We start from the raw sequence: 24887 nt of genomic DNA on the forward strand, positions 1-24887 counted from the left end.
GGGCTGGGCGGCTCGGGGCGCCGGCGAGCGCCGCTCCGGGGGGAAGACGCCGCGGGGCCGGCGGCCTCCGCGGGGGCTTGAGGAGTTGTCGGCTTCTGTAAGGGGCGAACGGCCAGACAAAAAGCAGAGCTCGGCGGCTGGTGGTGGCTCGCCCGCACGCTCGCCCCCTCAGGAGAGGAGGGGTGGTGTGAGGAAAGGAGCGGAGCAAGTCAGAGGCATTTCCTCCCCGCGGGGGAGCGGCAGCCCGCTCTCCGCGGCCGGCAGGAGCGGCGTCGGCAGCCGCGGCGGGCGCCGGGCCGCCCGCTCCGTCCCGCCATGCGCGAGCCGGCCGAGGGCTGCTGAGGCGCCGGGCCGCGAAGCGGAGTTCGAGTGCACGGGCTCCGGCGCTCGCCGACCAGCCCTGTCCGCCCGGCGGCGGGATGGAGCCGGCGACCGCGCCCCGGCCGGACATGGCGCCGGAGCTGACCCCCGAGGAGGAGCAGGTAAGCGCGGCCGCGGCGGTGGGTGTGTCCGAGCCGCCGAGGCCTAGGCCGGGCTCCGCACCCCGGGCCGGCGGCGCTCCTGCTCCGCTTCCAGGCCTGCGGGCTGGCCTCCCCGGCCCGAGGCCGCGCCCCAGGCCGCCGCCCGCCCATCCCGGGAGCCGCGGGACCCCTCGCGCCGAGTTGCATATGCCCCGAGGTTTCCGGGGGTCTCCCCCCGTGCCGCTCCATTCCAATGAATATTAAAGTTCCCCGGACTGGGGTAGGCGCCCCTCTGGGTGGCTGCAGAACACCTTGCCCCGACCCTTCTACTCTCTCTCTTATAAAGCTTTTGCGTTTATTTTTTTATTTTTTATTTCTTGAGGGTCACTTGTTTTCAAGGGCACAGAGAGCCATTTGGGGGAGGATTCTTAGGTGGTTATCTCAGTTTCCAAGGAGGGGGGAGGTAGCGCAAGTAAATGGGTGCCCCAGATTCTCAAAGGAACCCTTCAGGCTTTCAGACTCCCGTGACGGGCCTACTTGGACAGATTGTGAAAGATCTACCCCTTTTCTAGCTTCCCAAGTCCCTGGCGTTGACCTTCGTATTCTGCTTTCCCAGGCTGGGCTCTTTGCCTCGCCCCCACTTCCCTGCCCCCACTTCATCTCCATCTTTCTGTTGCCCACATTGAAGTTCCATTGTCCCTCTTTAAAGCTCATGACCTTAAATTCCAAGAAAGTAGTGGCTTGCGTTCTCAGTTGAGGGGTTTCGGTAAGGGAGAAGCCTGGTGTGCTTATAACTTTCCAACCCCCATTTTCCAGCTGTGGAAGCACAGACTGCTTCTGAGGAAGATAGGAAAGTCAGCTAGATGAGATGGGAACCTATGGGGGGTGGGCTCTTGCTTGGCACTGCTCAGACCCAAACATAGTTGTGTTCAGATATGGCCGTAGTCTGGCTGTACCTTAAATAAATAAATAAATAAAGTAAATGAAAGAGGAAAAAGTGAGGCTGCTGGTGATAACCCGTTTCATGCTCTCTAGCCTTTGTTCACAGGCCCACATTTGCCAGCACAGTCTGTAGTGGGAATAGTCTCTTTTGTCAAACATTGGTTTAACGGGCTTATTTAAGACCTGCTTTGTTTTTTTTTTTTTTTTTTTTTTTTTTTACCGATTTATTTATTTTCATTTTATGTGCGGTGGTGTTTTACCTGCATGTATGTCTGTGTGAGGGTGTCAGGTCATTTGGAGTTGTGAGCTACCATGTGTGAGCCGGGAATTGAACCTAGGTCCTCTGGAAGACCAGCTAGTGCTGTTAACCCCAGAGCCATGTCTCCAGCCTTAAGACCTGATTTTTTAAAAGCTCTTGACTTGACTTTTCTTTTTTGTGGAAATGATGTTTGTATCTGGCCTCAGACCATACTCTTAATGCCTTTAGATAAACTTAGCATGAGTTAAAAAAAGGGGGGGGGACTTTTTTTTTTTTTTACAAACAGTGGTAACATCTTGGTAATTGGAACTGGATGTTTTCAAAATGCTACCGTGATTGTGCACCCCACGCCTGACTCCTTTCTTCTCCAGCACCATATCCTCAGCGTTCTGAGCAGTTTTTATGTACCATTCTCTTTCATGCACAAGACTGTAGGCCCGGACTTTGTGTGTCATCTTCCTAACAGCTGTGTATGTGCGAATAATGAGGGTTAAACACATTGTGTAGCCACAGTGCAGTCAAGAAAAGCTGGAAATCCAATACACATTTTTGTTATTTTTCTTTTCATTCTTGATTTAAAAAAAATAAAAAGAAAAAGAAAGAAAATCCTCTTCACTGTAGAAGCATTTTATTTTTAAGGAACCCAGAGACACCTTTAATCCTGGTGCTTGGGAGGCAGAGGCAGTCGGATCTCTAGGAATTGGAGGCCAGCCTGGTCTAGAGAGCCAGTTCTAGGATAGCCAAGGCTACGCAGAGACACCCTGTCATGGAAAACAAAAGAACAGAAATCCAGAGAGCAGCGTTTTTAGTTTTTAGTTGCTCACGGTTTGATTGGCTGTATGTGTGGCTTTAGAGTGAGACAAGCCTCCATCCGTGAAGTAGCGCCAGCGCAGAGGAGAAGCGCGGCCCTATAGCTGAAGAGGGGGAGAGCAGGCGGAGAGCTGACAGGGCCACAGCGGGCTTTTTAACACGAGTTCTCTGTGTGACCTGCTCTCTTCCTGTCAGGTTTTAGTTTTATGAGATGTGTTTTACTGAAGTGTTGGGGCTTCAGCAAGGTGTGGTGGTGTGCTCAAATACCTGAAAGCCGGCCCTTGACAGGAGGCGGCAAGGTCAGGAGCCTGAGGCCTGCTTTTAGGGAACTGTTTTGAATATTTTATTCTCACTCCTAATTTTGTGTTTGCGTATACACAGGAGTGCAGTTGCCCACACGGTTCGGAAGAGGACCTTGAATTTCCTGGAGCTGGAGTTATAGACAGTTGTCAGCTGCTTGATGTAGGGGCTGGGAACTGAACTTGGGTCCTCTGGAAGATTGAATGCTCTAACCTCTTTGTGGTGATTTTGAGGCCAGCGAGATCTGTCTGAGACCCTGCTGGGCCTGGTGGCACAGACCCTGAAACCAGCACTGGGGAGGGAGAGGCAAGTGCATTCTGTGAGCTTGAGGCCTTCGTGATCTCTATGGTGAGCCCCAGGTTAGCCAAGGCTACATAGGGAGATCCTGTCTTTAAAAAAAAAAAAGAAAAAAAAATCAGTGTTTTATGAAAATGGCATTAGAAAGAAAGTTTAAAATATAAAATTAAGGAAAGCAGTTACTTAAAGTATTGGATAGGAACATGCAATTCCCAGAATCAATGTAAACTTGCCAGAGCTGGTGGCGCACAAGAATACTCTGATGTGGCAGGGCATGGTGGCACACACCTTTAATCCCAGCACTCCCGAGGCAGAGGTAGGTGGATCTCTGTGACTTCAAAGCCAGCCTGGTCTACAAAGCAAGTTCCAGGACAGCCAGGGCTACACAGAGAAACCCTATCTTGAAAAACCAAAAAAGAAAATGGAAAAAAAAAAAAAGCAATCTATGGAATTAGTATTGTAACTGGAGGTTCCTTTCTTTATCTCATAAGAGAACAAAATAGAAAATTAAATAGCTATGACCTAGGGAAAAAAAGTCCAAGAAAACAAAAACAAACCCTCAATCATGCCTGGTTTCCAATGCTAATCTTCTAGTTATTCCAAAATGTTGAAATACAAATATAATAGTCTCTTATTTTAGTTCAATAAAAGATGTTTTCAAATTTATTTGTTTATTTGGAGTCAGTGTCTCCCTGTGTAACCCTGCCTGGTATGGAACTTGCTGAGTAGAGCAGGCTGGCTTTAATCTCCTAGAGATCCACCTACCTATGCCTCCATGTGCTGGGATTAAAGGCATGCACCTCCATGCTTGGCCACATCAGTATTCTTGAGTGTTGGGATTATAGGCTTGCTCCACTGTTCTGGGCATAAAATATTAAAAGATCTTTTTCTTTGTCGTCCTGTTCTCCTCCTCCTCCTCCTCTTCTTTTTTTGTTGTTTGTTTGTTTTGAGAAAGGGCTTCTCTGTGTATCCCTGACTGTCCTGGAACTTGCTCTGTAGACCAGGCTAGCCTCAAACTCTGGCTCCTGAGTATTGGGATTAAAGACATATGCCACCACCACCTGGCTATAAAAGGTATTCTTAAGGCCAGTTTTGGTGGCTCTGGGAAGGCAGTGGTTGAGAATCTCTGAGGTCAAGGCCAGCTTGGTTTACATAATGACTTCTAGACCAGCCAGGGATATATAGTGAGACCATGTTCCAAAAAAAAGGAAAAGGATTTTAAAAAAGAGAAAGAAAATTGCTTAGGTTAGTTGGTTCTTTTTTTTTTTTTTTCTTTTTTTCTGTTTGTTTTCTTAAATTTTTATGGAAAGGGGGATAGAACCCAGAGCCTTGTATTAAGCCAGGCACTGTACTGTTGATCTATACTCATGTCTGGTGGAACCCTATTCTGTAAGCAAATAGGAGATTACACTGGATTAGCATATACTCAAAGGGTGGGGTTAAACTTTTTGAAATGTTTCAACTGCTTTATAGCTACTTGAGGACTTCTCCCTCCTGAATAGCAAGTATGTCTTTCTCTAGTCATGCTAATCAAAATCTTGGACACTTTGTTGCACTTTATCCCTTGTATAAAATGTATCATTTCCTTCTCTTAAGTATCTCTTGAATTTATCAGCGTTAGGCTGTCTGTCACACTCAACATGGTCATAGCCCTTGTCCAAACCCCTGTTGTGTCTTAGTAAGAGTTTAAATAAAACTTTTCGAGCTTTTATTCGTTCGCACACATGCATGTCTTTGTGCATGTGTGCGTGTTGTGTCGCGGCAGGAGTGGAGAGGTCAGAGAAGGACAGCTTTCAGGAGTTGGCTTTCTCCTTCCACCAGGTGTGATCCACAGATTGTGCTGGCTGGGCTTAGCGGCAAGCATATTTACCTGCTGTGGTGTCTCTCTGGCCTCCAATAAGAAATGAGATTTGTTTTCTATCTGATCCATCTATATTTGAGAAGCTAAAGTCAAATTGCAAATCTGATTGCATCTTCCCTTCAGCCTGCCTGCCCTCTAAATAAGTTCTGCAGGGAGAATTTGTTTTGATGGTTCTGCAATTGAATCTGTGGCCTTGTGTAGGAAAAGCATGCCCTGTACTCTTCCTTTTAAGAGTTTTTAATTTTTCTTCGGATTTTGTGCAGCCTATAGAAGTAGTCTTCGCTACTTCTCATACTTTATTTCTTTAAGATGTATTTTTATTTATGTGTATATTTGTATGCAATGAGTGTACATGTACTCTTGGTTAGAAGGTTAGAAGAGGGGTCAGATACCTCAGAGCTGGGCGGTTATGATTTGTCCTATGTCGCTGCTGGGAACTAAAGTCAGGTCCTCTGCAAGAGCAGAAAGCACTGTTAAATGCTGAGCCCTCTCTTTGGCCCTTCACACAGTTTTCTCCCTCAGGCATACTAGCCACACTGCCTTCTCCTAGCTGTGCTGGCGTGCTGGGCTGCTTGCTGTTTCCTCCTGCTGTGGAGTATGTACGAGCTGCTTTCCACTTCTGGAAACACCTCTCATTTTGACCTCAGTCCTTATCTTTTACCTTTTAGTTTTTACTTCCTTGTGGAAGACAGTCTTAGATCTCAGTTAGGTTAAACTAACCCTTTAGCCGCTCTTACTTAACTCTGTCCTTTATGTTGTTTATCGTGAGTTTGCATTTCATGACTAAACTCAGAGTTCAAACATTTTGCTTTTTCTCACCATCATATGCAAATTGCCTCACAAAGCTAAAACTTAAAGGTCAGGAAGTATTTGTGGAATGAAAGAAGAGTAATGGTCCCTTTAGAATCCTCCCTCCCCTTTAAAAAAAAAAAAAGACATTGTCTATGAAGGATGGCACAGACCTGTCTGTCACCCCTGCACTGTGGAAGCTAAGGCAAGAAGATTGATTTGAGGCAAGCCTGTGGGCTACATAGTGAGACCTTGTCTCAAAACCAAACAAATAGCAAACAAAAAAGTCAGTACAATTTTAATATGTATTTTGATAAAACTTTGTTTTTTGCTTGTTTGTACAAATTTATACCAGGCTTGATGGTACACGCCTTTAATTCCAGCATTTGGGATACTCAGACAGGTGAATCTCTGTAAGTTTAAAGCTAGTCTGTTTTACAAAGGGAGTTTTAAGCCAGCAAAACTATTTTTAATCAAATTATTGCCTTTAATCCCAGAACTTGGGAGACAGAAGCAGATAGCTCTCTTAAGAGTTCAAGGCCAGTTCTAGGACAGTCAGGGCTATGTAGAAACCCTCTCTCAAAAAACCAAACTAAACAAAAATTATTGAAAAAGTGTATATGTGTTCCTGTGTGTATATGTGTGTTCCTGTGTGTGTTTCTGTGTGTGTGTGTGTTCCTGAGTGTGTGCTAGTGTATATGGAGTCTAGAGGATAACCTCTGGTGTCATCTTTAGGAATGCCATTTGTCTCAGTCACTTTCTTTTGTTGTCATAAAACACTAGGACAAAGCATTTATAAAAACCTGTTTCATTTGCTTATATATTTAGAGGGTTAGAGTACAGGAGCCAAGGCATGGAGGCAGCAATGGCTGAGAGCTAACATCTTAATCCCAAAGTAGAAGGTTTACAGCAAACATGCGGAATTGTAGAAGTCTTTTGAAATCTCAATGCCTGCTCCCATGCCACACCTCCTCCATCAAAAGGACACAACTACTAATTCTTCCCAAATGGTTCCTTTAACTAGGGGCCAGATGTTCAAATATTTGCACCTTTGTGGACTATTATCAGTCAAACCATGATGCCATGGTGGCTTGGAGTTGATCAGTTACACTCAACTAGTTGGCCACTGAGCCCCAAGGGTCTTCTTTTCTCAGACCTTGCTGGCACAGGGATTATAGTTGTGTGCTACCAGGTCTGGTTCTGAGAATGAAGCTCAGTCCTTGTGCTTACAAGGCAGGCACTTTACCAACGAAGCATGCTCCTAGCCTCCTTCCTCCACATCCTTTTGATGTTTTGAAGTGAGGTTCATGTGGCTTAGGCTGGCCTCTGTGTGGGTGACCTCGAACTTCTGATCTTCCTGCTGCCGCCACTTCCTTAGTGGGAAACACAGTGCTGCATCACCATATCTTACTTTATTTCTATGATGGTGGGATCCAACCCAGGGCTCTGCATGCTGGGCAGACACTGCTAACAGAGCTATGTCCCTGACCATCAATTGCATTTATTTGTAGATTCTTTGGAAGATGTATTTTAAGGTAACACTTTTTAAGTGTTCTTAACCTCTGAGCCATCTGTGTTTTTATGTGTCTATGAGTATGAGTGCATGTGCAGAGGCATCAGATCTCTCTGGAGCTGGAGTTACAGGGGTTGTAAGTTGTCCAAAATGGGTTCTGGGATCTGAATCTCTGCAAGAGCAATGCCTGGTCTTGGTCACCAAGCCATTTCTCCAGCCCTGACATTTTTAATTTTTCAAAATTTGCTAAACATTTTGAAAATAATCATGATTGAGAAGATACAAGCCCGTAATTTCAGCACTTGGAAGACAGAGGCAGATGGATCAGAAGTTCAGTTTTAGCGCTAACTATATGTCAATATCGAGGCCAGGCTGGGCAGTATGACACTCTGCCTCAAAAAGAAAGCCATTAGTATTTTGTAGTCCTGATATCCTTTTTAGCCATGTGTTGACTTGAGGTAAATTCTCATTTGTAATAATGGTATTTCTTATCTTCACTTTATTTTGTTATTTATTTAAAAATTTATTTTGTGTGTATTTTGTATTGTGTATGTGTAGTATATGTGTATATGTGAGTGAGGCCATGCACATGGAGTATATGCTGTGGTACATATATGAAGGCCAGAGACAACCTCAGATCATCATTCCTCACCCTTTCTCATCATGTTTGAGACAGGACCACTTGGCAGCAGACTGCATAGACCAGGCTAACTGGCCTCTGAGCTTCTGATTTTCCTGTTTCTCCCTTTATTTCACGGGCATTACAGATGCATTTGCTGCTGTGTCTGGCTTTTATGTGAGTCTGGGAATCCAAACTTAGGTTGTCAGGCTTGATGGAAAGTGGTTTCCATCTCCTCAACCCTTTCTGTTATTTTATGTTTGCTGTCCTAAAGGTGGACTTCAGGACCTTGCATGTGCTAGGCAAATGCTCTTACTGAACTACTTCCCTTGCCTCTATTTCTTGCATCCATTTTTTTTTTTTCAGTCCCTAAATAACTAGAGCCTACAGTGAGGTTATAAGAAAACACACCAGCGGGTGGGGGTGGGGAGTGGTGCACACCTGTAATCCCAGCACTCTGGAGTGAGGCAGAGGCAGACAGAGCTCTATGAGTTTGAGGCCAGCCTGCTCTACAAAGTGAGTCCAGGACAGCCAAGGCTACACAGAGAAAGAAACCTGTCTCAAAAAACAAACAAACAAGCAAAACAAATCTCTAAAGAGTTTATGTGAACAACAGCAACATCATAAGAGTACTTGTTTTTGAGCTTCTGCTTTGAGGCAGACTCTGTTGACTGTGTCTGCCTGATCTTAGCCGAAAGGCAGAAAAGCAGTGTATGTTAGCCATTTTTCACAGTTCATCCCCCCAGTGGAAACTGGAAGTAAATCTTGTCATTTTGCAAACAAAATTCAGACTGAAAGAGGAAAGTTGCCCAAGATCACTTAACTGGCAAATGATGAGCTATAATTTCTACCCATGTCTGTTATTTTGTCTACACTGCCAATATTTATTCTATTTAACTTCATTATTTCTTATGAAGTAAGTGGCTAGTTTATTCACATACCACAATGGGCATATATATATATATCAGCTAATTATGTATTGATACACTTGTTTGGTTTTGAAAGTGTGTACACACATGTATGTGTGTGTGGGTGTGTGTATGTGTGGTGTATACATGTATGTATGTATAGATGATGGGTAAGCGCATGTCCTGCTCTAACCATCTTTATTTTATTCCTTTGAGTCAAGGTCTCTTTAGCCTGCTGTCTAGTAATCCCCAGTGATCCTTCTGTCTTCATGCACCGCATTTCCGATAGTGCCGAGGTTAAAAACATGGTGTTAAAGGCACTCTGGCCAGATTTTTATGTGTTAGGATCCAAACTCAGGTTCTCAGGCTTTAGTATCTAGTGTTCCCTGCTATGCTCAGGAGAGCTCTCCCCCACGTTGCCGTCTGTGGCATTGGGTAAGCTAGTCGGGGCAAGGCTGGAGAGCTCGCCCTGGTGGTGTGGTGCAAGAGACTGGTGGGCTGACCAACTCAGCTGCTGTCTAGGCCTTTGAGTTGGCCCATCCCAGTATCTACCCCATCTGTGATCTGCTTGAACATGTGAAGGGGCCAGTTCCACAGTCCAGAGCTGCAGGATCTCCATGACACAGGGTAACAACAGGATATCCAGAGGAGTACTGGTAAGGATGGTATAGCACAAGCCAGAGGCCTTGAACCAGACCAATGACTCGTTGCAGTGAAACATTTGCAAGTAAAGATGTATGGACAAGTAAAGATGTGTGACAAAATACAGCTTTCATGACTAGATTGTTTATTTGTGTTTTATTTTCTTTCGGGGGAAGTTTGCAAGGGTGGGGAGTGGCTATGGAGAGACAAGGAGATGAATGGGAGTGGAGTGCATGTAGTAAAATTCAGAAAGAATTTGTAAAAAAGTTAAAAAATGAAGCAAGTATTTCTACTCATTTTGCTTCTCCAGGCCTTTTGATATTGCTTCTTAAAATATGATTTTATTGCCGCCTGTGGTGGCACATGCATTTAATCCTAGCATTTGGGAAGCAGAGGCAAGAGGACCTCTGTTAGTTCAAGGCCAGCCTGATCTATATAGCAAGCTCCAGGACAGCTAGGAATATGTAGAGAGATGCTGTCTCAAGTAAACAAAAATAAAACAAAAACAAACCCAAAACTGGTGGAAGCAGGCAGATCTCTGTGAGATGAGGACAGGTAGGTCTACATTAGTGAGCTCTAAGACAGCTAAGGCTATGCAGTGAGGCCTAGTCTACCACCCCCACCTCCTAAAAACATAAAGAAAAAATAAAGCTAGTTACAGTAGCACCTGCCTGTAATCTCAGTATGTGGGAGGCTGAGGTAGGAGGTCCTGCCATGAGTTCAAGGCTGTCTTGGACTGCATAATAGGACTCTGTCTTAGAACAAAGTTTATAAGTTCAGACATTGGACTGAATGTGGTGGCTCATACCTAAAACCCTAGTTTGTGACAGGCTAAGGTAGACAGATTGCTTGAGATCATCTTGGGCAACGTGATTGGAACTAATTTCAAAAAAGAAAAGAAAGACTGGAGAGGGAGAGATGGCTCAGCAGTTAGGAACACTGGCTGCCCTTCCGGAGGACATGGGTTTGATTCCCAGCACACACATGGCAGTTCACAACTCCAGTTCCAGGGGCTCCAATGTTGCCTTCTGGCTTTCTTAGGTACCAGGGATGCTAGTGATGCACATACATTCAGGCAAAACAACCATACACATAAAATAAAACATTTAAAAGAAGAAGAGAAACAGAGAAAGCGGAGGAGGAGGAGAAAGTGATGGGAGGAAAAGATTTAGATATTTTGCCTCAGAACCATGTACTGCAGCGGCGGCGGCGGCACTGTGTTCTGTTCCAGAGACTGGTGAGATTACTCTTGGATAGACATGTTCTTTAAGATGGCAGTTGGCAGCTCTGCATGTCAGCTGTGGCCATGATCACAAGTTTTCTTTTCCTGTGCCTTCTTTCTTTAACACAATGGAAATGCCTATTATTTGAGCCTAATATAACGAATACTGTCTCTTCAAATTAAAAGCCAAGGTGTTTTTTTGTGTTAATAGCCACTTTTGGGATATGCTTATATATAAATGTATTCATAACTAATAGGCTTGTGATTTGTCTATGTGAAAGGATTTCTTTTTCCCCCCTCTCTTTTTATTAAAATGATTTACTTTATTTTATGTGCATTGGTGTTTTGCCTGCACAGGCAATTGTGATGTGAACACCAGGAACCTAACTCAGGTTTTCTGTAAGAGCATCCAGTGTGTTAACTGCTGAGCCCCCTAAAGGGTAATTTCTATATATCACTGTTAACTTTTATTTTCCTTTTGTGTAACCTATTGAAATTAAATAGGTTTTGTTTAGTTATAGTTTTGTCTCTAAGGACACCACCCTCTTTGAAATAAATCATGGAAGACATGGTGGCTCACTTGGAGGATTGTCTTGAGTTTGAGGCCAACCTGGGCTAAATAGTGAGATTCTGTCTCACAAAAAGGGGGCCGGGGTTGGGAAAATAGTTATTTAGTCAAGTGCTTACCTTGTAAGCATGAGGACCTGATTTGATCCCCAGAACTCGTAAGGACGTTCTGAGTGTAGTGGTATGCACTGTAGTCACAGAGCGAGGGAGGTGGCAAAAGGAGGGCATCTACTCAGACAGCCTGGCCCAAGTGTGGAGTCCGATCAACAGGACACGGGTACATGCACAGTAAAGAGGGAGAAACTATCGATAGTGACTCAACTAGAACTCTGTAGTGATATTTAAATTCCATAATTATAGCCTTGTAGGATCTTATGTGGTTATTCCAGTAACATTTGATTGGGTAGGACAATATAGTAATTCTGTTAAGTATTTATCATTTATACTAACAATGATTTGAATAATTTATATTCTTTCATATTAAAAGAAATTAATCCCCAATATGCTGATAACAAGCCTGTAAAATCATAGCATTTGGGATAGTGAGGCAGAAATGGAGAGTTTAAAGCCAGGTTGGGCTTCATTATAGGACTCTGTCCCAAAAAAGGGAGGGAGGCCTGCAGGATGGCTCAGCGGGTAAAGGCACTTGCTTCAGACCTGCATGGCCTGAATTCAGTTTCCAGATGCTCAGTTTCCACAAGCTCTCTGATCCTCACATGTGCATGCACACACGTACATGCAAACACATTCAATGAAAGTGTAGTACAAATAAAAAGTGAATTCATGAGCTGGGTGGTGGTGCACACCTTTAATCCCAGCACTCAGGAAGTAGAGGCAGCCAGGGCTATATAGAGACAGCTTGTCTCCAAAAACCAAGACCAAAAACATCCTTTGCCTCACATTGTAGGTCCGTCTGTTCTAGAACTTGCTATGTAGTTCAGAGTGTCCTGAGACTCACAACAAAGTCCAAGTTGGCCTTGGACACCTGAAATCTTACTGCTTCATCCTCCTGAGAGTTGGGATTAGAAATGTGAGCTACCATGCCCAGCATGTGGTTTAGTTTATTTATTTCATTATTTATTTTAGTGCTGAGAATTGAACCCAGGACCCAATTAATGCTAAATGTGTAATCTTGTATTAATTTATATTCCTAATTATTTTATTTTAATTAATTATAATATTTTTTTTTTAAAAATTGACCTAGTGTTCTCACTGTGTAGACCAGGTTAGCCTGGAATTTGCCAAATAGGTCAGTCTGGCTTCAGATTCATATTCTTCTGTCTCTTCTTCCCGAGTGCTGGTATCAAAGGTTTGTGTTACCATGCCTTGCTTATTTTTTGAGGCAAGATCTCATTCTGTGGCCCAGATTAGCCTTGAAAAGTCACTGCCACAAGTTACCTATTAATATTTATTTGCAAAGCTTGTAAAGAAAGTCCTTATTTTTAAAATATAGCATTGGAAGGACTTAGAAAGACTCATTGGGGCACTTGGTGTAATGCATATATTGTAAATAATCAATCAAGATAGCCATTTTTACACTCCTTTGAAGAGTGAACCTTTGGGGATTTGGTTACTTAAATCAGTCCTAAGGAGGAACAACTATTTTGATTCATGCCAAGGTTCAGCTTTGGCAAGTCCAGAGGAGAATCTGGAACAGGATGCAAGATCCAGCGTTAACTTTATCTCTTGGGTCACCGAGCTGATGGCTCAGGCCATCACAGTATATGGTTGAACAAAGAAGAAAAAGGGGACGGAGCCCAGGATTCTTAATCCAGGACTGGGGACTAGCTGCACTGCTGCTAAGGAGGAAAACCATCTAGCCAAAACCTGCAGGGGGTTGTAAAAGGAGGCTCTTTGATCTGTGGATAGGCATTGTTGAGAAGATCTCCATTAGGCTAAAGTAGGCCTGCTGATAGCAGAGCCTTCATTCTGTTAATTTATTAGTGAATCTACAGGAACATAAGAAATTAGAAAGAGATAAAAAATAGACCACTCACATACACACAAGCAGTCAAGAGGAAGAGGTGGATGATGTTAAAAACTCTTAACTTCATCCTTTTTTATTGTCTGGTCACAATTTATATACTTCTGAGACAAGACTCTGTCAGAAAAAGAATTGCCTCATAGTCAAAAAGGCAATTAATCACAAAAACAGATGAATTCTAAAATACAACAGGTTATCTGTTTTAAAACTAAACATTTCTTATCTATGTACCTATTACATATGTTCATAATAAGTTCAGAATGACAAAGATTGACAAGGCCTAAAGAGGTAATAAGAATATATGTCTTTTCAATTAGGACTGACCTGGCTACACATTTTTCAGCTATCTCTTAGTTTATAGTGTGTACAGGACAAAAATTTTATCTGTCTTTCATTCCAAGATACAAAGTAAATTTAGAATGACAGTATGTTATGCCATAAGCTGACAAGGTATAAGGAATTGCAGTGAAACAGTTTGTGTATTTTGACATTAAGGTTTGTACTTAGTTTGGACATTTCTTGGTAGCCCCATTATATATTGGGTTCAAGGGAAGTTTAAACCAACTTGCCTGTATTTATGGTGTATACCAAGACTACAATGCCATCTTGAGTGAAAGCTACCTGAAACTGCAAATCTTTCTCCTAGTGAGGCATTTGGAGGTCCACAAAGGTATTTCAGCCATAAACTTCTCAAATTGTCTTAGAAGTTCTAAAACAATTTATCTCCTAAAATCATTTGAATCAAATCAGAAATTCCATAATCAGGAATTAATTCATGTGAACAGCAGTGCCTCTTCATAAAGATTTCATAGGAAGTTTGTTCAATGAGAAGGAGCAAATATCCAGAAAGGAAGGGTTCATACAATATCAGAATTTTGAGAGATGGAGCAGTGCAGAAATGATGGGGTGTCAGAGGTTGGAAGCAATTCTGGGGTGCATCACGGTATAGACCTTGCAAAATACTGGATTACCTTCCAGAAACCCACATGCCTGCTGGACTCCTTTAACAGAATGGTTTTTGACAGATTCACCCTGGGACCTGTATATTTTGTAAAAATATTTTATTTATTTAAAAATTTTCCATTAATATTTAATTAGTTGCTGTAGTTTTTTTGAGACAGGGTCTCACTGTGTAGCTTGGAACTTGCTTTGTAGACCAGGCTGGCCTTCAACTCAAAGATCACTCCTGGCTGATTATATTATATGTATTTTAAAATTATGTGCATACATGGGTTTGTGTATGTGAGTGGAGTGCCTAAAGAGTCCAGAAGAGGCTGTCAAATCTCCTGGAGCTGGAGCAGGCAGTGGTGACCCACTATGAGGGTGTGGAAACTGAACTCAAGTCCTCTAGAAGAGCAACACCCACTCTTAACTGCTGAGCCATTTCTCCAGCCCTTTAGTGGTTTTGCTTTGTTGTTTAGTTTAGTTTTGTTTTTTTAATGTGTGTGAGATGCTATGGATCAAACTTGACTTTGTGTATTCTGGGCAGTTTGTTTACCTCTCAGCTCCAGCCTCTAGCCCTAGTGTGGGCTTTGTAAATGCCAGAAGGTGGGTACTTTGAATTTTTATAGTATTGTTTTCAGAAAGCAATTCTAACTTAATGCTTTGTTTTTTATTTTTATAATACAGCATTTTAAAGTTTATTATTATTTTCTTTTTGAGACAGGTTTTCTCTGTGTAGCTCTGGCTGTCCTGGAACTTGCTCTGTAGACCAGGTTGACCTCAAACTTAGAGAAACCCTGTTTCAAACAACAGTTTAAAAAGATACTGTTTCAGTTAGGGGAGGGGAAAAAGCCTCCTGTCTCTTCCTCCCAAGTGCCAGGATTAAAGTGCCACCACCACCACCTGGCTAAAGTTAAATATTTATCTGCTGTAAAGAGGACTTAAAAGATTTTTGGCCCCTTTCCCAGTGGCAGGAGTTTGTCCTTTCTTGTGGCTAAGAACTTTCCTTTCCCACAGTCTTACATGTCCTGTGCTAAATGTCATCTGTCCCCCTGGAAGGAACCAGACGTCAAGGACCAAATGATTCATGATGTTAAACTGAGGCTTTCCTGGGAAATCTACTATGCAGACCACAGGAAAGAAATGGAGGAAAGGTGAAGGGTTCTTAATTTCATCACGACAATTACTAAATATGTGATTAACAATTAGGTGAGATGTTATTTGGGTTTAAGTATATTTGGATATGGAAACTACAGCTTTTATTCTTAAAATTTTGGAGGCCAAGTATTGGAATTAGTAGTTTTGTAAATATTAAACACCTGCAGGTGCTCTCCTAGAACGTGACCTCCTACTTCCGAGTGCTTCCGTTACAGGTGTGCGCTTTCACACCTGGCAGGCTTAGTTTATTGGAATAAACTTTTTCAACTATGGCCTTATTGTCTTTGAAAAGACAGGCCTCTTTTTATATCAGAAAGGTTGCCTCATTACAGTCTCAGTACTCTGGAGCCGAGCCCTAACTGGTATTTTATCAGCTATTCTACATTTTCTATTTTGACCATCTTGTTTTAAAATTGCAGACAATAGCATATTTTATTTTTCTGGATTAACTACTATAATATTTTCCCACAGTCCACTTTTATAGAAGAGCCTCTCAAAAAGACTGGGAGGTAAGCTCAGAGTGGCAGAGCAGTTGCATTGCATAAGAGAGGGTTGGTTTGAGGCCAGCCTGGGCCAGATAGTGAGACTCTGTTTTAAAAAACAAAATAAAATCACCTCCTTAGTTACCTTAATTGCTGGTTTCTGTTTCTGCTCTCTTAGAGCAGGGTGGAGAAACTCCTATAACATGTTACTTAGCTTGCAGTTTTCAGGACTGGGGGCTTGGAATCAGCTGTTTCTGCTGTCTGACTTTGGAAAGGCTTCTTATGAGCCCAGCTGGTGGGTTGGAGCTGCAGTGTTGGAGTGCTTCCCTATTGTATGACAGAAACTGAAAGTTAATTTTGGATTTATTTTATTTTGGGTGATAAGGATCTAATTTCTGTTTTCTGTTTGTTTCTGTTTTTTCTTTTTCTTGGTTTTAGAGATTAGGTCTCATGCTGTAGCCCAAGTATTCTGACTCTCCTCTTGCTTTTGCCTCAGGAGTACTGGTTTGAGCTGCTACATCTCAATGCTCTGGAGTTCGTGATTCCCCTACTTCAGCCTCTTCCTTGCTGGGGAACATTTGGCTTTTCCCCAATGTTTTCCCCTTTCCCTAACTGAGATAGTATCTTTTAAAACTGTTGTTTTATTTTGTTTGAAACAGGGTTTCTTTGTTTACTGGCTATCATGGAACTTGCTCTGTAGACCAGGCTGGCCTCGAACTAAGGGATTTGCCTGCCTCTGCCTTCCAAGTGCTGAGAATAAAGGTGTATGTCACCACACGAAGCTGACCATTAGGTTCTTAAGCATGGAGATCAGGCGCAGGAATAGGATGTGGAAGCTGAGATGCTCCATGACCTATGGGGAATCTTACTTGTTCCAGCATTGTTCTGGAATGTTTCATTTTGGTCTGGACTGTAAAAGTCTGTGACCCAAATAGTAGATGAGAGATTATTTTTATTTTATGTGTATGAATGTTTTGCATGCTTGTATATATGTGTATCACATTCATGCCTGGTTCCCATAGAGTTCAGAAGAAGGTACCAGATTCCCTGGAATTAGAGTTATGGATGCAGCCACCATGTGGTTGCTGGGAACCTAACCATGGTCCTCTGTAAAAGCAGCCAATGCTGTTAACCCCAATCTAGAAATGACTTTTCTTAGTTTCTGCTTCTGAGGGAAGCATCATTCTAGCTTCTAAAGGGTATGGCAGTTTCTGTGGTATCCCAGTTTTCTCTGAAATATTAAGCTTGCCTAAAACAAACACAGAGCTCTTTATCCTTTTTGTGTTTTGTTTTTTGAGACAGGGTTTCTCTGTGAAACCCTGGTTGTCCTGGTGGTCTCAAACTCTGTGATCCACTTGCCACTGCCTCCCTAGTGCTGGGATTAAAGGCTGTTTTTATTTTATTTATTTATTTAAAATTTTTGTGTGTATGTGTGGTGTGGTGTGGTATGTGTGTGGTTGGCTACATGAACATCTGTGTACATCTTACATGCCTGGTCCCCACGGAAATCAGAAGAAGCTGAAGTTATAGATGGTTGTAAGCTGCCATATGGATGCTGACAACCAAAACCAAGTCCTGGGCAAGAACGGAAAATTCTCTTGATCACTTAGCAGACATATCTGTCTCTCCAACCCATGCTTTATATTTTAGGTATGTGTATGATATGTGTGTTTGAGTGTGGGTATATGTGTGCTATGGCACCCATGTGGGGGACAGAGGACAACTTTTTTCTATTTTTTTAATTTTTATTTGTTTGTTTATTTATTTTTATTCATTCATTCACTCATTCATTCATTCACTCATCTATTTATTTATTTATTTATCTATTTATTTATTTATTTTGAGGCAGGGTTTCTCTGTATAAAAGCCCTAGCTGTCCTGAAGCACTATCTGTATGTAGACCAGGCTGGCCTTGAACTCACAGAGATCCACCTGCTTCTGCCTCCTGAGTGTTGGATCAAAGTTGTGTGCCACCACTGCCCAGCTAGCTCTGAGTATTGTTTGTGGCTTTCTTTTATGGAGTTGAGAGAAGAAAACTATGGTTAGTTGGAACATAGTGAGGGTGGCTTGTTTGATAGATTAGATCATATGTTTACTTTTCCCATTGTAATTAAAAATGTCCCTTCCCATGATGCATCTGATTTTAATATACATAGGCATAAGACTAAATTCTCTCTGAAAATTCACTTGAACTACACAGCTTCCCTTAGTGTCTGTGTACCCCAGACTACATAGAGCTGAATCAGGCCTTCTGTTGTTTGTACTGGTTATATAAGGAATGTACTTGAATAGAAGCTACCTAAATTTTGGCTGGAGAAATGGCTCAGTGATGAAGAGCATATGTTGTTCTTGCAGAGGGCTTGAGTTCAGTTCAGAGCACCCTTCTCAGGAGGCTTAAAATTGCTTTTAACTGCAGTTATGAGGGAATCTGATGCCCTTTTCTGGACAGGCACCTGTACTCGTATGTGCATGTCCCTACACACACACACACACACACACACACTTTTAAAAGTAAAATCCCTTTTATTTTTAAGGAACAGTATCTAAATTTGATTGTTGCTAGGGGTGAAGAAGTCTGTGCTGTCGTCCATAGAGAAAGGCATATGGATAGTCCCGTGCATGTGGAGCTCCAGGGGTGTTCTGTGGTTGCCAGGTGCATTGAAGAGGGACATGGATGTATGGCACAGTCAGACATAGGAGCTAGACTGCCAAGTGCATTATTACAGGAGGGAGTGGGACTTTGCATAACCTAAACCAAATGAGATCCCAGCTAAGAGATCATTGTTATTTACACATTCACTAACCAGACTAGTGTACACAGACATACATGCAGGCAAAACACTGACATACATGAAATGAAGTAAGTTTTAAAATTTGCTCCTGGCTGGGTGGACGTGGTGCAGCTCCACCCTACCTCACCTCCTCCCCTGCTTATTTTACTTAAACATTTTTCTTGAGTCAATGCTTTTTCTTTAAGTTGCCCAGGTTGGCCTACAAAATATGATCCTCCTGCCTTAGCCTTCTGAGTAGCTGTAATTACAGACCTATATACCACTAGGCCTGAATTAGAGAGCAGTTGTAAAGTCTGGCAGGAAGGGATAGCACTTGTGTTTATAAACACTAGCAAATGCTTCTAGCAGAAAGTGAGTGTGGCACATGGAGAAGGCTCCTGTCTAAGACTGGAGGTTCCAGGTCTTTTGGCCTTGCAATGACAACTGTCAAAAGACATTATCAGTTGCTGGAATAGGTTTTGTTTTTTTGTTTGTTTGTTTGTTTTTGAGACATGGTTTCTCTGTGTAGCCTTGGCTGTCCTGGAATCTTCTTTGTAGACCAGGCTGGTGTCAAACTCACAGAGATACGCCTGCTTCTGCCTCCCAAGTGCTAGGATCAAAGGTGTGCATTGCCACCACTGCCGGCTTGTCTATGCTTGGCTTTTTTTTTTTTTTAATTAAATTTTTATTTTTTTTTATATTAGTTACAGTTTATTTACTTTGTACCCCAGCTGTAGCTCCCTCCCTCATTTGTGCTTGGGTTTATATATGGAAGCCTAGGACACAAACTGGGTTCCTCATGTACGTGTAGCAAGCTTCTGATTTCACTGAGCTATCTCTTCAACCCCTGAAATTCTTTTAAAATATTATGTTTAGTTGGGTGTGGTAGCCCAAGCATGTAGGAGCTGAGCTAGAAGATCTTAGAAAGTTATCATCCAGCTAGAGCTGTATAATGAGTCTCTGCCGATAGATAGATAGATAGATAGATAGATAGATAGATAGATAGATAGATACCAGAGGCTCCAAGATCTCAGTGTGGTTACACATTAACCACCAATCTCATAGATTACATATGGACTTTTCTACCCCTTAAAAAAACAGATACTTCAGTTAGTTAGCTTGGAAAAAGACAGAAGCAGTTTCCATGGCATCAGCAGGTAGGGCCCAATTAACAGAGGAAGGGGTTTCATAGTCTCAGTTTAGAGTAACTACACTCAGGTTGAAGTCTGTCAGCTTTCAGGGAGAGGAAGAGAAGAAATTTAACCATCGTCCAGTTTTGAAACAGTAGTTGAATTGTCTCGCTCTTAGCATGGTAGAAGAGACAGGATAGGAGATACAAGCACTTTGAAAAATCTGAAGGTCTGTCTCCCTGTGAAGAGCAATTTTAAAAGTTTCCCTTTAAAAGTTTCCCTTTTAAAAAGCAATTTTAAAAGTGTCCTTCAGACACCTGGATCAGGTTTGATTTACCCTGGCTAGAGTGAGGTAACATCATCAAGCCTTAGGTTAATAGTGCACTTTTAGTGCCTGTTTATAGATCTCTGGTTAGCTCCCCCCCCCCGACATACACACATACACCCCACTTTCAGTTGGGGTTTCTCTGTAGCCCTGGTTGTCCTGGAACACGCTTTGTAGACCAGGGTGGCCTCAAACTCAGATATCCTCCTTCCTCTGCCAAGTGCTGGGATGAAAGAAGGTCATTCCCTGGCAGTTTCAGATTTGTTTTCTCTGCCAGTTAAAGAATTAAAAGGCAGGAAAAATCTGAACTGCAGCAGGTCGCAGTAGAGGAATCTCAAGCCCAGAAAACAGAAGCAGAAGTTGCAGGAAGGCATTTCTTATGGGTGAGGGGACCACAGAGAAAAAGACTCAGCAAAGCCGAGAAATCCAGTCTCTTCTTGAGGGCTGGGGTCTTTAAAGCACCGGGAGAGTTTCCCTCCCTACTTTAAAGAAAGGATGGTTGATTGGTCTGCAACTGGTGTGACAGTCCTAGGCAGGCCTCCAACTTGTTGAGCCAGGAACCTACTCCTGGAGACCAAAGCTGCCAGGCTTTTGTTTCAAGTCAGGAGGGTGAGGAAGAAGCGGGTAGTCTTGGAAATTGACCATTTTCATTACCTAGCCATGGCCCCTCTCCATGTCTGTCAGCCTACCAGAAGTCTAACTTTTGCTTTCTCATAAGAAAAAACAGAAGACAATTTTTGTGTGTTTTGTGAGTAGGGGAAGTTAGGTGGAGGAGGGTGGTACTGGGAATTGAATCTAGGACTTTGTGCATGCCACAGGCACTCTACCACTGATCTACACCAGCCCAAATTTAGTATTTCTAAGGGAATGAACATGTTCTATTTGTCAGGTGTTTAGAGACTCATTGGGCCTTTAACACTTGGCTGTTGGAGTGTTCTAAGCCTCACTCCCTTCCACTGGAAGGAAGTCATTAACACTAAAGAGCTTTTTTTTTTTTTTTTTTTTTTTTACTTTTAATAGCCTAATTAACTCTGGCCTTTCCTTGTAGCATGAAGCTTTGAGGAGCTTTACTTGTTCAGCCTTGGTTTCCCATTGTTCAGTTCTCAGTGTGATGTAAATTTTTTAATTGTACTTTTCCCCCTTTGGTTCTTGCACATTGATTGATGTAATAGATGGAAGAGTCCTGAATTTCAGAACCATTCCATTTTTTCATTGGGAACATGGATGGATATTAAGCTTTCATTCATAGCTATATGGCCTTAAGATTTTTAGGGTTTTGAGTTTAAAGTTCATTTCTTTTAGCCATCTGAAGAAAGATTTTCTGTCATAAATCAATTGATATCATAATAGACTGTCTTCTAAATAAGTTATTGCTATCTTTTTTGTTTTTATGTAACACAGTATGGCCTTCATTAACTGACTATGTAGCTCAGGCTGGCCTTGGCTGCCTGATCATTTTGCCTTCATCTCTCAAGTGCTGGGATTACAGGCATATGCCTCTATGGGCTGACATCTTCTAAAGAAAGGAAAATAAAATGTGTTTTGTTTTTTTTTCTCTTTCTTTCTCTTTTCCTCCCTCCCTACCTTCTTTCTTCCCTCCCTCCCTCCCTCCCTCCCTCTCTCCCTCTCTCTCTTTCCTCTTTCTTTTTCTTTTTTTGTACTGGGAATTGAGCCCAGGAACTCTTGCTAGGCAAAGGAAAAAAAAAAAAAAAGAATACACACTGTATAAGGTTCTGTGTGCTAGATGTTCTACTTATCTGTATGTCTGTGTGTCTGTCCCTGTATCTGTGTTGAATGCAGTCAAGCACATGTCATTGTGCCTGTCAGACACAGTCTGTTCTCTCCTTCCACCTGTTTCTGAGGCATGGTGTCTTTTGTTTTCATACTTTGTGCTTGAAGCTCTGACCTTCAAGCTTCTGCACTATTTGTCTTTGCCTCCCACCTGCCTCAGTAGTGCTGGGATTACAGATATTCCTGTTGCATCTGGTTTCTGACATGGGTTCCAGAATTGAATGTTGGCTGTCATCAGGCTCACTGAGTCAAGACCTAGATGTTATTTTAAGTGTTTGTTTCGGAGTTCTAGGAATGCTTTTGTTTAGATTGCTGAGTGTAGTCTCATCAACCAATTATATCAACCATATCCTTCTTGATGGGACTTGCTGTTTGAACATAGAAAACTCAACTGGAAAAGGAAAGAATATATCCTGTTTTGTGATACGTTATGTATCCTGTTTTATTTACTGTGAATTGTGAATCATAGAGTTTCCTGTAGCTAGGTCCTCCACAAGGCATCATTTAAAAATAAACATACTAAAATATTGTAATTTCTCTGCTTTTGAAGAAGAGCATCTAAAAACAAAAAAACAACTGAAACTGATTTTTTGAAATAGTTTGGTCAAGAGGGTATACACCTGTAATTACAGTACTTGAGTGATCAAAGCAGGAGGATGGACCATTCAAAGCCAGCCTGAGTAGTGAGACCCTGATTGAAAAATAATAAGAGATACAGTAAGAGACAGTTTGCTCCATGAAAATAGAACAAAGAAATACAGTGAAGGAAAAGTGAGTAGAAATCAGCCAGACTACCTATTTTCTAAAAAATAATTAGTGTACCTGCTCTATGTCTGTTTATGCTTATTCTTTGACTGTTTAATACATCTAAACAATGTGTTTTGATCATTTCTATCCCCCAGTTCATCCTGTTTGCCTAGGCACTGTCAACATGCCTTGCTTCATGTCTTTTCTTTATTAGAGTTCTATATTCATATTAGTTGGACCCACGGAGTCCAACTAATGCTGCCTTTTGGGATATTGACTGATCTTGTTGACTCAGTCTTGTGCAGGGAACCGTCCATAGCTACAGTGAGTAACTATTGCTTCTTGCGGAGAGAAGTGGTCAGTTGAGGGCAGCACTAATTTATGGCTGTAAACATAAACATTTAGGAGCCAGTTTGATAGCAGACCTATTAGGCAAGATAGTAGAGTAGATTCTCGATCCTCTCTTAGGTTCTAAGACCTCCAGAACCATGAGCTTTTTTTTGATCAAGTTTACAGTATCAGGTATAATTTCCCTCTTTTGGAGCAGCCCTCATATATAATCCAAAAGCAATTAATTGCTACTGTAACCTTTGTGCTACTGTTCTACCAAAGAGCACATCTTGCCTTGTAAGTTGGTATTGTAGCCTGCAGGGTTCTTCAATTAAATGAATAAAAGGAAGATATGACAGCTCCTAGGTATGGTTGGAGGAGAAGGTTTATTCTAGATATGAGGGAAAGGACAGCCAGAGGCACCTGGAAGAGTCCAGACTGAACTTGGCCAGCAGACTGAACTAGGCCATGAGAGAAGACAGGGAGGGAGATTGAGAAAGGAAGAGAAAGAGAGACAGGAGAGAGGGCAGGAAAGGTGCCCAGGAGGCAAGAGGCTGGGAACAAGTCATGATACTGAGAGGGCAAAAGAATCAAGAGACCATGTAGCCAAAATGGCGGAGGTTATAAAGGGATCAGAGAAGCTGACAGAAGGGAAGGGAAGCTCAGGGGCTGGGAGTTTAGGGCAGGAGTTGGGGTATGCCAGCAAGGATGGTTAAGGAACAGGTGCTTTAGACTCTGAGAATTGCTGTAGAACCTGGTGGCCAGCTTCCATTTTGATGTGTTATATAGGCGCCTCTGCCATTTGTCCTGAGTTTGAGACCTAACACCAATAAGTTGTACCACTGATAAACATCTTCCTCCAGAAGCCTCATAGCGTCTTCCAGCACTATGAAAGTTAGCTAGCAAGGAGAAAAGTTTTCACATCAGTGCAGCTTGGTTTCTTGATGTCCTGTAATCAAAGTGTATTTTGTCTTCAGCTATAGGGCCTTACCATTTAGTTCTGGTGGGCAGCTGTAGTACTTTTCTTTTGCTGTGGTAAAATAACATGAGCATAAGCAACTCGAGGAAGAGTTTATTTTGGCTTACTATTCTAGAGAGCTAGATGTCCGTAACAGCAGGAAGGCATGGTGGCAGGAGCAGGAAGCAAAGAAGTCACATGTCATCCAAGTACACAGGATGGTTGGAAGCAGAGAAGACGAACTGGAAGTGTGGGCAATGCCATAACTCTTAAAGCCTGTCCCCAGGGACGTTTCCTCCAACAAGGCTGCACCTCCTAAAGGTTCTCTCACCCCCACAAAGGTAACAAGTGTTCAAATACATGAGTCTTTGGGGGGCATTTCTCACTCAGAGCCCCACAATAGATTGTTATGGTGGTATATGCCTTAAAGCTCAGCATTCCAAAGGCAGAGACAGGTGGATGTTTGTGAATTTGAGGCCAGTCTGGTTTACATAGTAAGTTACAGGCCATCCAGGGCTACATAGTGAGATCCTGTCTCAAACAAACAAACAAACAAACAAACAACAAAACCCAAGCCAAAGCAAAACAAAACAAACATCAGCAACGACAAAAAACATGATAGCAAACAAGAACAATGGCAATAGACTGTGTTGTTTGTGGGCCTCTGGGTCCTCCCTGACCAAGAACTGAAATGGAAACCTTAGTTTTATATTTTTGTGTAAAGACCATGACTGAAAACAAGTTGGGAGAAAAGAGTTTATTTTAGTATAAACAGTTGTATTCTACCATGAAGGAAAGCCAGGGTAGGAACTCTCGATAGGAACCCAGAGGCAGGAACTGAAGCAGAGGTCATCAGAGAACACTGCTTACCAGCTTGTTCCTCATTAGTGTGCTCGGCTTTCTGCTTGCTTTCTTACATCACCACACCACCCACAGTGGATTGGAGATTTCACAACATTCATTAACCAAGAAATGCCCTACAGACTTGCCTGCAGGCAATCTGGTGGAGGCCTTTCTCATTGATGGGTCCTTTTTCTAGATAGATAGGTGTAGGTTTGTGTCAAGTTGACAGAAATCAG

At 42.4% G+C, this 24887-nt stretch overlaps 1 protein-coding gene across 1 annotated transcript in view; it reads left to right on the top strand.

Moving 5' to 3' along the window:
• Nucleotides 1-202: 202 nt before the first annotated feature.
• The window catches only part of Ptpn9 (protein tyrosine phosphatase non-receptor type 9), a 77846-nt gene continuing 53161 nt past the window's right edge, over nt 203-24887 (top strand). Inside the window, exon 1 of the mRNA XM_055622054.1 lies at nt 203-482. Within this exon, the coding sequence (XP_055478029.1) occupies nt 420-482 (63 nt within the window). The 5' untranslated portion in view covers nt 203-419. The remainder of the gene's footprint in view (nt 483-24887) is intronic.

The sequence above is a fragment of the Psammomys obesus genome, unplaced genomic scaffold, assembly GCF_907164565.1.
Source record: "Psammomys obesus unplaced genomic scaffold, mPsaObe1.curated_primary_1811, whole genome shotgun sequence".
NCBI lineage: Eukaryota > Metazoa > Chordata > Mammalia > Rodentia > Muridae > Psammomys > Psammomys obesus.